At 47.8% G+C, this 14,357-nt stretch overlaps 2 protein-coding genes across 2 annotated transcripts; one reads left to right on the top strand and one right to left on the bottom strand.

The window, feature by feature from the left end:
- Nucleotides 1–2,584: 2,584 nt before the first annotated feature.
- LOC125526064 (aquaporin NIP1-4-like) lies at nucleotides 2,585–3,860 on the bottom strand. The gene is made up of 5 exons (XM_048691092.1): nucleotides 3,699–3,860; nucleotides 3,346–3,570; nucleotides 3,071–3,268; nucleotides 2,900–2,961; nucleotides 2,585–2,777 (listed from the first exon to the last, which is right to left on the bottom strand). Exons 1-5 carry the CDS (start codon nucleotides 3,858–3,860, stop codon nucleotides 2,585–2,587), a joined length of 840 nt encoding a protein of 279 aa, XP_048547049.1.
- Nucleotides 3,861–10,928: 7,068 nt separating this feature from the next.
- LOC125521409 lies at nucleotides 10,929–13,999 on the top strand. Its single transcript, XM_048686467.1, has 4 exons — nucleotides 10,929–11,436; nucleotides 11,825–11,899; nucleotides 12,781–12,925; nucleotides 13,759–13,999. The coding sequence occupies exons 1-4, from the start codon at nucleotides 11,267–11,269 to the stop codon at nucleotides 13,819–13,821; spliced, it is 453 nt and encodes a 150-aa protein (XP_048542424.1). The 5' UTR covers nucleotides 10,929–11,266; the 3' UTR covers nucleotides 13,822–13,999.
- The last annotated feature ends 358 nt before the right edge of the window (nucleotides 14,000–14,357 follow it).

The raw sequence follows: 14,357 nt of genomic DNA, 5'->3' as shown, positions 1-14,357 counted from the left end.
CCAGCCAAGGCCACGGCCGGGCGTGGCACATTGCGACTAAGGTGAGCGGAGCTAGCTAGCGGCGACGACTCTGTCTTAGGCCAACTCTACCGCACGACTGCAAACAAACGTTTGGTTCGACTGCTTTTTGTTTTTTTGAGTGGCAATGGATGCTAAAACGGATACGCATGTCCGGCTGGGATTGAAGGCGCCCAACACAGCTACTATACCCAAATTGTCCGCCTCAGTCGCGCACCCACGCCTGCGCCTCGCCCGCCCGCGAGCTCGTGCTCTCGCCACGCTGGCTCGGCCCCGCACCCGCCGCGCCGCGCCCGCCTCGCCGCCGGCGAGCTTGCCACGCCCCGCCCGTGCCTCGCCTCGGCCCGCTCGCGCCCGCCATGCCCTGCCCCGCCCGCGCGCCCGTCTCACCGCGGTTCGCCCCCGCCTGCCGCCGTGCGTGCGTGCGCGCTCGCCCCCGTTGCCGCGCGCTTGCCCGCGCGCCCCCGCATGCCGCCGCGCGCACTCGCCTCGACACCTCCCCGCCGCGCGACGACGTGCCTGCCGCACTAGCTCGCAGCCGCGCCGCACGTCGCCCCCTGCGCGCGCGCCCGCGCCATGGCCGCCCCGCCCTGCCCCGCCTCGCCGCGCCCCGCTCGCCCGGCCGCCGCTGCGCCCACGCGCACCCCCACTCGCCGCAGCCCACGCGCCACGCGCGCACCCCCGCTCGCCGCAGCCCGCGCGCACGCCCGCTCGCCCCCGACCTCCAGCGCCCTACCCGCGCCCTCCCCGCCCCGCTCCGCCCGCCCCGCCCCGAGCTCGGCCGCGCCCCGCCCAGCCCCCTGCGCCTGCTTGCTCCCCACCCCGTGCGCCCGCCTGCTCGCGGCCTCACCTCGCCCGTGCGCGCGCCGACAGCCGCGCCGCTAGCCCATGTGCCCGCCGCACTCCCACGCCCGCGTGCACCGGCATGGGTGGTGTGTGGAGCAGAGGAGAGAGAGGTGGTGGGTGGGCATGGTGGGCCATGGAAGATTAAGGAGAGAGGATGACGGGTGGGTCAGGCGTCACATGCAGAGAACACGGCCCGGATCAGGAGGACGCAAGATTCGTCCGCCCGTGTCCGTTCGAGACGCAAACCTAGACCAACTTTGCTCCAAGGATGGGTTGAGGCGGACCATAAACAGACGTTTGTTTAGGATGAGGTCGCGCATTGGAACGTATGATTTGTCCGTTTTACCTCAAACGGACAGACCCGGACGATTTGGGGTCGTGCGATGGAGTTGGCCCTACCACCTTCCAACCCCGTGGCTCCGGGCGGAGAAGCGCACCGGCAACGGGTGAGGCTAGCCGTGACAGCTCCGGGCAGAGCAGAGCGTCGGAGACGGACGGCGCTAGCAGCTCCGGTCTTGACGCCGGTCACGGCCATGAATGGCGGATTTTACCTGCTCAGAATCCTCCCTCACAGTGGAATGAGTGGCAGCAGCGGTACGCTGGGATAAGGCAAAAACAATTATTTTCAGTAAATTAAAAGAAGGAAAACGTTGTATTGAGTGGTGGGGTCCAGCGAGACACGTGTTGCCCGCTGGTTGGCCCTGCATGATAGTGCGTGTTGGGAACCCAGCAGGAGAGCCCGACCCCCTTTTCTGGAATGTATGAGATCAAACAAACCGTACGATGCATGACTAGTCTGATGGGATGCTAAAAATCAGACGTCTAATTTCTAGCGGCTCCCTTAAAATTTGATGGTGCTCTTGAGTACATAGTCTCGAGCTCCGGAGTGAAAAGTCTAGGCCTGGTCTTCATTGGTTGTACTTCGCAATGGTAATGACCACATCATCCTTTGCTGGAGGCATTGTCTAGAAATTTGCTTGGACGACCTCTTTGAGGTGAAACCAAAGATCATGCCTCCATGGATTGATCCATGATGGCAACACTTGTGTGCCATTTCTTTTTTGGAGGCGTCATTGTTAAAGCAATTTTTTCTGTCTGGATGCTATCATAGGGGGTTATTGATGTTGATGGTTCATGCTGCATGTTTGAATTGGCTTGATCGGACATTCATTGTTTTATCCGCGTTCTTTGTGTGTATGCATTTGTGTAATTTTAATGCATGTAGAGCTGAATATGTGCTCGTAATGCTTATATTCTCTTGATGCGATATTACATTTGTGTAAAAGGCGCCCGGAAAGAAAGTCAACTCTGTTCGACTGCTTTTACCTCTTGTAGCAAACTGTTTTTTAGATGGGTTACAAATCTCTGTTCTAGTTATTGAATCGGCAAAGATCTTAAAGCCAACAATAAAAAGAAAAAGGACGTGCACATATATGAAAGTAAGATACACACATATCGATTATCGCCTCGCCAATAATCACTACACATACATACCAACCAGGCAACAAGTAAAAGCACATGCCTATTTATTCGCTCGTATATCCGTCGTCCTCTGTAAATAGATCGATACACGCTATGCTAGACTAGCTAGGAATGCATCGTTTTTCAGACAGTAACCACACCATACACTCGTAGCTCCAATTATTGGTCCTCTCTTGGGCGTGTCGATCGGTCCGAACATGTATACCGCACGGTTCTTAATTTAGTACGAGTTCATTTATTAAGCCCGGCCGGTGCTCTTGGTGATCTCGCGCAGCGGCTTGCTGGTGTGGCGGACGAGACCGTAAGCCCAAGCTCCGGCCGCCCCGCCGGCGAACGGCCCGAGGACGTACACCCAGAGCGACTTGAACTTGCCCGACACCAGCGCTGGCCCGATGCTCCTCGCCGGGTTCATCGATGCTCCCGTCACCGGCCTGTCATCGTCGACCAAACGCACGCACGTACGTAGGTAAATATGCATGCGTAAACATCAATGAAGCGGCAGATCAATGATCATGCCGCAAAGTTAAGCAATAGTGCAGCAAGGCGTACGTACCCAGAGAATAGCGCGTTAAGCATGATGGTTGCGCCCACAGCCAGCCCAGCCATCTGCCCCGACTGCACAAAAACGAGAAATGGATGGTAAGTACGTAGGGCGCAGGTATGCATGCACGTGCATGTCTCTCGTCGGTGCATGCATGCATGCATGGCGGCCTAGCTAGCTTACCGCTCGGTCGTCTGTAGCCACGGCCATGATGACGAAGACGAGGTAGAAAGTGGTGATGAACTCCACCACGAGCGACTGGAGGTTGGAGCCCGTGGGCAGCGTCACCGGCGCGAACTCGTGCTTCTCGCCGAACAGCAGCCGCAGCAGAAAGCTCGCGATCAGCGCGGCCACCATCTGCACCACCATGTAAGCCGGCACCTGCGCGCACATATGCACATATGTCATCTGCAGGTCGTTCACTCTCCTCAGGGGGCGAATCTGGTGGTGGCGCTTACCCGCTTCCAGGGGAACCGGTGGGCGATGGCGAAGCCGACCGTGACGGCGGGGTTCATGTGGGCGCCGGAGATGTGGCCGACGGTGTAGACCATGACCATGACGGCCATCCCCCACACCACGGTGATGCCCGGGAACGTGACCGCGCCCTGCTTCTCCTCGTTCACCACGATGGCGCCCATGCCGGCGAACAGCAAGAAGAATGTGGAGAATAACTCGGCGAGGAGCTACATGCACAAGCCAGCGTAGTCAAACAGTGGTTGGATCTTGGATGAAAACATAATATACACAATCATATACGTACATCCATCGAGAGAGGTATAGGAATCAACCGAGATAGATATAGTAGGCTCACCATCTGAAGAAAAGAAACAGAGACGGGGAAGCCACAGACCATGTCCTGGTCAGGGTGGTAATCAGCAGACACATCCTTCTCCTTCCTCCCATCCTCCACGGAGAAATCGTTCACCGACACCGATCCATTCGTGTAAGCAGAGTCGTCGTCCCGCCTGGCCATTTCTGCCTCGATCTACTGATACACACTCCAAGTGACAAAACTAGCTAGGGTGACTAGAATGTGGAAGCACTGAGATGACAGGTGAGGGTAGTGAGAACTGAGCAAGTCGACTGAACTATATATACACCAGCAAGGACAGCTTGTCATATGGTATACTCCACCATGTTCTATAACCATCGACTTCTTTTGCTAGCTCCACCGTGTTCTGTCTCTTCTCCTTCAACCCTCGGATTTGTCGAGACCGGTAATACTAAAGAAGAGTTCCGTTGCCACTATAGGTATTAAAGAAGAGTAGGGGAATTATGGAAGATTCACCCCAGACATCGAGGGCGGAAGGTGATAGATAATTTGCTACTGCATTGGACAGATTAATGGCAAGCGAGAACTCCAAGGACCTATCGGACAAGACAAAACTATGCACTTAGCAGGTGTACGCGATAGTTGGTGGGGACGCGCGTAGTGCCTCAGCATTACCACTTGCGCCAAACATTTCAAATTACAAGCATGACGTACACGCCAACGCACGTCTACTTGGATCGAGTGTGCTTCTAAATTACAGGGTAGAACTGCAGAATGCCAGGCGAAAATTTGTATGCACTTGTGCGTAAACTCGTGAGTACCAAAATTTAAGGACGATGCTGCAACAGGGCGATCGACGTCCATATGACCATGGTGAGGAGATAGAAGGGCCAAATGGTGAGAAAATTATGCTAGGGTTGGTACCGACCATAAGGACCTCACATCATCAAATTGAATTAACATCACTGACATCAACTTTGATCTTACACAAAATCATGAAAATTTCTGATTACTCAGCCCGGGAGCTCTACATCAATGCCATCCCCTAGAAAGCTGATCTTGGACGGCACAAACAATCGCCTTGTGTTTGTCGGGAAATAAACTCTTCTTTGGCAAGATGAATGGCATGACCAGCCTATGTGGCAGAAAGAGCAGTACTATATGGACGATAATTCATGCACGATATGTGGACGATACTTGTGATCTGACCCTACAACATTTGGGCAAAGGAAGACCTGATCGTTGATTTCTATCGTGCAAAAAAACATCGTGTGCGTAGTAGTTTCGTGGCAGAAGTTCCCCCAACTGCAAGAGAGGATTTTCTACCATGCACGGGATCTCCCATGCATGCATCCATCACATTTTTTATTGCTGTGTGGGACCACTTCTATAGTGTTTTCTCTCATCTTAACATACATTCACATGCTATTATGTACTATTAAGTTTCAGTCAAATAAATAGATACCTAATGCATGTTGAAATAAAAGTTTGATTTATATTCTGTTTGCAAAATTGTGTTTTTCCTGACAAGGTCTTTAAAACAAGACCAATATTGAATATATTTTCAGAAATTATTATTTTTGACAACTAAATCACCATGCTTCAAACTTGTTCCATACAAATCTATTAATTTCATGTGAAAAAATTAACAATGTTTTATTGCGCGCAAAAAATAATCTTATTGTTCCACTATGGCTCCCCATGTCCCGTTGCATTTCATAATGTCACATTGTGTGCCAATGTGTATCAAACTGATTCTTAGTAATGTATAAAAGTTTGTAAATATTAATATATTTTATTGCAACAAAACTTTGAACTTTTATAGTGTTTAACGAAACATAGCATAGTTATGTGTATTTTTATAGTGTTCCACCATGTTTCAGAATTTAATTTTTTTTTCTGAAATATATTCAAAAGTGGTCTCTTTTCAAAGATCTCGTCGTAAAAAAAAACAAATATGAAAACGGATCATAAAATGTACTTTGGTTTCAAAAGATAAAATAGATTTAAACCTGAAACTAAAATGAAAAAGCATGGGATGGTGGAGCATAGGTGGTACAGTATGTTTGCATGTGGTGAGAGAAAGATCTAACTAACTGAGCACCATAAATGCATGACATCGGATCTCCAAGCAAAATCAACTGCGCATGCATGCACGGTACCTCCCGTGCATCGGAGATTAACTTTTCTCCCCAAACTGCACTCTTTTGCAATCAATGAACACCAAACTTTATCAAGTTGGATTGAAGCTCAGGATCCCTCTCAGTTCTTCCACACCCCTTTAATAGCTCAAGCTCACATTCAGTATATTGCGGTAAAACTTTTGACTGAGCAGAAACAACAGATTGATATCAATGGCCAATGGAAATGCAAAAGACATAAATCCAAATACCCTTCCATCACCATGTACCACAATCTTTGCCCACAAGAAGAGGTGCACACTCTATTCAATTGGATATGGAAATGCTCTAGCAGGCTCAGACATAAGATTTTCTTATGGCTTTGCATGATAGAGTAAACTCAAGGAATCTGTTAAAAAGAAAATCCTTTCACCTGGATTGTTATGAGTGTGTTTTCTACAATGAACACACAGAAAAGACCTCTAGACATCTTTTTTGTGTCTGCTACTTCTCGCAAGACTGCTGCAAAAGTATTATTCCATTGAAAAAGCTGGGTATCTCTGTTTTTTATGACATTCTTCTAGCTAAATAGTTGCTCCCTCCCAAGATTGTTATGGAAATTGTCATACAAGGATGCCGAAACATCTCACTACTAGGGAAAACCTTATAGGTAGACCAATAACAGTGGCGAGGGGTAAGTGCCCCCCACTACTATTAAGTAGTTGTAGCGCGGGTCAAAACCCAACGCTACAGGTACGGTGTAGTAGTAGCGCGGGCTGATGTAACCCGCGGTGCTATTAAGAGGCCCCCACGGTACCCACCGGGTCGAGCCATAGTAGCAGCGTGGGGTACATTACCCGTGCTACAACTAACATGTTAGTTGTAGCATGGGGTTTGCACCCATCGTTGCCACTATTGATATGCAAGGCCAGCCGGTGGCCCCCTCTTAACAGCAGCACGTGGCTGCGGACAAGCGCTACAGGTATTGGACTTAACTATAGCGGGCCATGTGCCCCACGCTACTACTAAGCACCGTATCCCCTACCCGAACGTATGTTTCCTCATCACTCTCACTCTCTCGCGCTCCCCTCTCCTCCCCAACATCATTGTCGCCTGCCGCCGTCGTCGCCAGCCGGCGCCACCGCTCCTCCTCCACCGAGCTAGCTCCTCCCTCCCTCCCCTCCTCCCTCTGTTCTCCCTCACATCTACTAACAAGTGTCAAGTTCATGAACAATTTGTAAAAAAATTCATTTCAACATAATCATGTAGTAAATGGCATTTGATTAAGAAAACTATGATAATGTCGATGAAATTAATTTTAGATAGGTGATAGCTATTGCCCGTGATTTGCCGGAACAATCTAACTTAGCTTAGATGATTACCTGCTTCAAATTTGCTAAACAATTATAATTGGTAGAATGGTAGATAGGTCATAGCTAGTAATCATGTCCACTGAATTTTTTGGTAGAATTTTCTTGTTTAGCTCATCCAGAGCAACCAATTGGTAGAATGGTAGTAAGCAGTAGTGTTAAAATACTCCTAGAGTTTGAACTAAATGACCAGTTAAAACAGCCATTTTAAAATACTCCTAGTGTTAAAATGGTCAGTACGCAGTAGTGTTAAAATACTCCCAGAGTTTGACCTAAATGATCAGTTAAAATGGTCATTTTAAAATACTCCTAGAGTTGTGGGTGCTCATTTTGTAGAATGAACAGATGTTCATGTTTTGTTTTTGTAATTTTTTTACTTAAGTGATTACGTTGTAGATGTTGCTCTTGTACTGTGCAGAGATAGTACATATGAATGAGCATTATAAATGCCGTGCAGAGATACCTACTTGTGCATTTTTGCTGTGTTAGTACATTACATAGTGTTGGTGCCACATATCTTCGCACGAAAACTCCGAGTGGCCTATGTTTTGCCGGAATGTTGATTCGTTTTCATTCCGGCAAATTTTAGGTGCTCGATATGACCTATTTTTAGCAAAGGTCATGCCGAAGTTTTTCGCGAATTTTGGCATGATTTGTACTAGAAAGTAGGACATATCGAGTGCCCGTGATTTGCCAGAACGAATTAAACGATATTTCGGCAAAACATAGGCCATTTTTTATGTCATTACTTGATATATGTAACGGGTTGACTTTCAGTCTGTTGGGGCTCCTTGTGTGACTTTTAGTCTGTTCTTGAAGGAAGGATCCTGACTGTTGTCTTGGGGATTGTTTCCTCCTCTTCTTCTCATGATATACCTTGGTAATGCATGAGAGAAGGGGGGAAGCGACCATCACCGACCGCGAAATATCAGTGAGGGAGTGTCCACCATATACGGTTGAAATATCAGAGAGAAAGAATCCCGACTATTGTCGTGGGGGTTGCTTCCTCCTCTTCTCCTCGTGATAGACCTTGGTAATGCAGGAGGGAAGGGGGATCCAACCATCACCGATGGTCTATATATCAGAGAGGAAGAATCCCGACTATTGTCATGGGGTCGCTTCTCCTTCTTTTTCGTGTGCTAGACATTTTTGTGTAATGCACTTGGGAAAGAAGGGAAGAGTGACCTTCACCGACAGTCAAATTTTCAGAGAGGGAGTGCCCACCATATACACCACGAGGGTGAGAGTTTTTCAAGGAAGACTCAATAGATCAAAAGTTAACCCCTGCCGAATAGTGATCTATGTGTTGAGTTCCTGGTATTTGCCGTCGATTTTTAATCTTTGAATTGTGAACACAGGAAATGTCTAGCGACAATAGGATCCCCTAATGCAATTACTACCCCAACGACGGGGGTATGTGCGACATGCCTCACCTGGAAAACGATAGGTACTTCACCCTCATGCTGAAGGAGACCTTCGGACATTTTACGGTATGTAACAACGACAAGTGCTCTTTTGTAATTAAGCATGACTTGTGCTTTTTTGCTTTAACGTGCAATTTTTGTTTTTTACAATTCGATTAGTGCATCCCCTGCTATGCAAGACCTTATGCCCTAGAGAAGCTCAATTTCGAAGATAGGGAGAGTTTGGAGATGAAGAAAGCTCACCTTAAGACGAAACATGATTTCATTTTTTAGGTTAAGATCTACAATGCAGTAAATCACACACATTTTGGATATTCAAATTGGAGAGGACTATGCAACGCCTATGGGTTTCAGGAAGATATGAAATAACCTTCAATATTGGTCCTGAAGATAATATCGACATTTGGGTGGATGTGGACATGATTCCAATTCTACCTCCATGTGAGTTTGTCACACAAATTTGTTAAGTAATTTATATGATTTATTTAAAAATAGTTGGTATTCATCCCTACTAAACCTGTTTATTTATAATTGATATATTATTCTTTTCCTCAATAAATACACGAGAAGGTGATACATCTCCAACGTATCTATAATTCTTTATTGTTCCATGCTATTATATTATCAATCTTGGATATTTAATATAAGTTTTTGTGCTATTTTATATCATTTTCTAGGACTAACCTATTAACCTAGTGCCAAGTGCTAGTTGTTGTTTTCTGCTTGTTTTTTGGTTTTCCAGGAAATCAGTACCAAACGGTACAAAACTTTTTGACAGTTTTTTCTGGACAAAAGAGACCGTAGAAGCTTCGGGAGGAGAGAAGACGATAAGGGACGAGACGGCAAGATAAACATGGCGCACCCAGGGGGTAGGCGCGCCCTGTTACCTTATGGGCCACACGTGGCTCCGTTTGACCTAATCCCATCTCTATAAATTCTCTAAAATTAGGAAACCAACAAAGAGTGTAGCGACCCGACCTCAAACGGTCAAGTCTCTGTGCTTCAGTGTCATCCCTGGATCGGTAATGCTGACACACACAGTACTCGAGGATTTATAACAGAGTAGCAATCACACACTTATTACATCGAATGTCTCAACAGAGAACTTATTACAATAAATATGGCTTAAGGCCATCTAATACGATAACAGCGAAAGGCTTGGAAGATTAAGTGAGTCCATCAACTCCAACAACATAGCTGAGCTATACGGCAACGAGCTAACGAACCTTACTCCTCATATGAAAAGTCTGCAACATAATACATTGCAGCCCAAAAACGGGTCAGCACATGGAATATGCTGGCAAAGTAACACAGTAGAGCAAGAACAGAATAATGCTATAACTACATGCATATTTGGCTGGTGGAAAGCTCTATGGTTATAGTGTTTTTGCGAAAAGCGAATTTTTCCCTAAAACAAAGGAATAAATTTTATTTAACTATCATGGTAGTTGAAACATCATCGAGAAGGTTCCTCCAACTCAATCCCAATTAAAAGTAATTATCAACCCAACAACATTAATTTAGAGTGATGAGATACATATGATAATCCAAGTACTAGATACTCAAGATTTGTCCATAACCGGGGACACGGCTAACCATGATTAGTTTATACACTCTGCAGATGTTTGCACACTTTTCCCCACAAGACCCGATCTCCTCCATTGAATTTCTCGCACTACATGATGTTTGAGAAACGGATGACTGAGACACAGTCTTTCAGAAGTATTAACTCCTTACTCCGGGCAGACCATACCAACCTACATCCCTCTACCTGCTGATCCACCTCTTCAGGAGCTTCACGCAACCTACTCAACTATGCTAGAGACCATAATAGCTTGTGGCTGCACACGGAAGTTTCTAGCATGAAATATCCCAGTTCCCTTTGAGCCTGGGTGGCGGACCATAGGATTATCACACGGGTACTCCGGAATATCCTAGGACAGCATTGGATTCCCCAGGTGCCCAACAAACAATCCACCAAGACACTACTGGAATCAGGGATTTTGCCGTCTGCTAGTTCTTTGCCGTCTGCTTGCGGACGGCAAAGAAGGTCTTTGCCATCAGCTACCAAACAACAGACGGCAAAGAACTGGCAGACGGCAAAGAAGGTCTTTGCCATCTGTCATTTCTTTGCCGTCTGCTGGCAAATGGCAAAGAATGTCAGCGGACGGCAAAGAGGTGCCACTGGATGCCAATATACTGCAACGGTCCAACCCCACTTTTTGCCATCTGCTGGCGGACGGCAAAGATTTTTTGCCATCTGTTAGCGGACGGCAAAGAGGGGGCTATCTTTTTTTTTTCGGGTAAAAAAAACCGTTGCCCCACCTCCTCTGTCTCTATCCCCTCCATCTCCGCCCCTATCTCTCTGCCCCACCCCTCTCTCCCTCCCGCTCGTCTCTCCCTCTCCCTCCCGCGAGAAGCTACGCCGGCCGATTCCGGCGAGCTCCGGCGGGATTCGACGACGCCCGCCCCACAGCCGAGAGCCTCCCGACCCCGCCTTCCTCGACCCCGCGCTGCTGCGCCACCTCGCCTCCGCCCGCCGGTGCGTGCTGCCACCTCACCGGACCCCAGGAGCCCCGCCGCCTCGCGCTGCCGCCTGCGCCGCGTCGCGCGCCGCCACCTCCCCACAAGCTCGCCGCCCCGCCACGGAAGCCTCGTCGCCGGTCGCCCCGACCTCGAGATCCGCCACCGCCATGGGAGCCGAGCACCGAGCTCCTCTGCGCCCCGCCCGCCATGGGAGATCTGAGGCCGGCCGGGAGGCGGGGATGGGGCGCCGGTGGGCCCCTGGGATCTGCGCGATGGCGCTGCTCTGGCTCGCCGCGGCCGCAGCCGAAGATCCCGATCCCGACGAGCTCGAGCGCGCGTGAGTCCCGCTCCTCCGCCCTGTTTTTTCCGTGCCTGCTCGCTTGCTCTGTCTGTGGCTCAGTACTGTCGATTGCGTTGTCTGTGCTCCGCGGTTCCTGCAATGCTAATTCTGTTTGCAGTCTCGTTGTTCTTCAGTCCCCATCGTGTCTTGTATGTGGACGAGCTCGTGCTAATATGTGGTTGGTACACTACCTGGGCAAGGTCATTTTGATACTGATACTTGTGGGCAGCAGAGGGTTCAAAGCCTGACCGTCTCATGGATCCGCTGATAATATCCCGGAAGTAAATATTGTTGCTTGCTTCATCTCTACTATTTTCTGTAACTGCTTAGTGTTAAGCTCATGATCAACCTGATTACTTATGCGGGAACCTTCTTACATAGGCAGCGCGACAACAATTCTTCTTCCTCAAAGCATATATTTTCTCCAAGTGATCAACAAAGTGTTTGGTCCATTTGGAAGGTACACAAGTTTCTGATGTTTCTGTATATTTTGAGACAGAGGGAGTAGTTGTCAGATCTTCTTTTCGTTCAGTACTTGTTGAGGCTGTCATAATTTTCTTGAAAACTTGTATGGCAGGCCCGGATGGGCGCGCGCGGCGGAGGTCGGGTGCGGGGCGTAGCTGTCGCCGTCGATGACGCGGTTCGGGATCACCGCGTGCTTCAACGCCATGTCGTCGGCCGTCTCGAAGGCCGCCGCCACCAACGCCGCGTCGAGCGTCGTCCACGCGGTGCCGCGGACTGAGCCTGTTGTGTCCGCCGAGTGGCTGCACGCCAACCTCAGGGACCCCAATGTGAAGGTATAGCACTTGCCGTTCTGCTGCGCCCGCCCTCTGAAATCTCAATGTCAGTTGCACAAGTGGTATAGTCTAGATTTAAGACAGGGTACTCATATGGCTGGGGTTCTGCTGCCATGGCAATTTGGTCAGCGCTGCTACAAGTGATAAATCTGTTTGCTTAACTAGTGATGCTAGCTAGTACGTGAATTGGTATTTTAGCTGAAAGAGGATTTTGGTGGGCTTTGTTTTAGCACCAGTAGTAATCTCAAGTTTCTTAAAAACAAATGAAGTGCCTGCATTACAGTATGTGACGTAGGTCAACGCTCCTCGGATAAACCTATTTCCAAAAAGAAAATCTTGCTACTGAAATAATGCTACATTTTGGAGGCCTTTTCTTTCTGGACATTATTGGCATAGTCTCGGGCTCTCATCACTATGAATAATAGAACACATACTACTAGGAGGAATCACATTTAACTATGCTATTCATAGGGTAGTTTTCTTGCTGTTAAACATGTCCACCGGCATACATTGTATCTTATTGTGCTCTTACTTTTTTGTCTAGGTACTTGATGCCTCTTGGTCAGAAGATGATGGCGAGTTCCTCATTCCAATTGAGTTTATATTGTGTAGGTTTCTTCGTCATGATCTGGATTGCCACAGTCATGTTCAAGTCCAATGATATCTTGCGCAAGCAGACCGCTCTCAAGGTTGGTTCTTCATAATAGCTTGTCTATCAACGTGCTGCTTCTGCCCTTCTAGAGGTTAATTAATTGTTCTGCCCAAGCAGTACTGCTCTCAAGGCTTGTGCTATCTGTGTATCAACGTTTCTTGTTCTGCTTCTAGCACTGGTCTGTCCCTCTATTGAGGAAGCGGCTGGCAGACTGTTGCCGTCACTAAAATCCCTAACCCTGGGGCCGTGTTAACTCCATTTGATTGTTCAAATTGCTTAGATAACTCAATTGATTGTCCTCATGGTGTTCTAACATGCTTAGAAGAGTTGGAAAAACTATAAATGGTTTGGTACGGATATGTGCTCTAGAATATGATTCTGGCATGCTATATTTTTCATTACGGGTGAATGGTATTCTCTTTTCCCACACAGCATGATTTCCCCTTTTGGGGCCTCTCTGCTTCAAATTATTCCATATGATTGTAATATGCGGCCTTGAAAAACTCCTATGGTTTTCTATGATGCACTCAAACATCCTGTCGAACATATTGTATCAAGAGAGGGCATGACATTGCAACCCAGTGATTTCCCTATTTATGAGTTTTTAGGTCCTGTGAACCAATTAGGCCCTTGGTCATTTCTTGAACTCAATCAGTAACTCATTTGTGGAAAAAACTTGACGATGTGTGTACCCATGTGTTCTGTTCTGTTTTGAAGTGGATAACATTGCCCCGTGTTTCACTTGGAAATAACTTATGTTTGTTGAATAATAGGAATTTATGCACCATTTATATCTGTTCATAACTCTTAAACTAGCACTGCTCTCCTTAAAATTTCTAATCAGGCTGACTGTTGTTTTGTGCTCCACAGATACTTGTCCGGCAAGCTGCTATGGTGGTCAAGTGTGTGCTGCCTAGGAAAATAGATATTTAGTTTTAGGTCATTTCTTGTAATTTCAGATATGGAGTGCTTGTCTTCAGTTTTTGTTTTTTACTTTGTGAAACTTGCTACCTATGGATGAAACTGTGTAATATTGATGAAACTATGTATATGTATGGATGAAACTTGCTACTATTGGTAACATGTGTTGGATATCCTATATTGGTCATATATATATATGTATGTGTGTCTGTGTGTTTGATTTTCTATGAAAATGAATGGATATAAGAAGAAACAAAATTAATGCCAATTTGGTCTCTTTGCCATCTGCCAGGGACGGCGGACGGCAAAGAGGTGCTCAAATTTGCCGTCCGCTGGCTGACGGCAAAGGCCGCCGTTAGCCGCCTAACGGACTAACGCTGGCGGACGTCCAGTATTTTGCCGTCACTCCTCTTTGCCGTCCGCCGCTATAGGCAAAGCACTCTTTGCCGACCCTATCTTTGCCGTCACTGTTTGCCGTCCGCCACTGACGGCAAAGCTCTTTGCCGTCCGCCATCCCTGGCTTTGCCGTCCGCCGTGGCAGATGGCAA

Source organism: Triticum urartu, chromosome 7 (assembly GCF_003073215.2).
Source record: "Triticum urartu cultivar G1812 chromosome 7, Tu2.1, whole genome shotgun sequence".
Lineage (NCBI taxonomy): Eukaryota > Viridiplantae > Streptophyta > Magnoliopsida > Poales > Poaceae > Triticum > Triticum urartu.
Note: the sequence above shows the minus strand (reverse complement) of the source record. Positions and strands in the feature narration are given on the sequence as shown.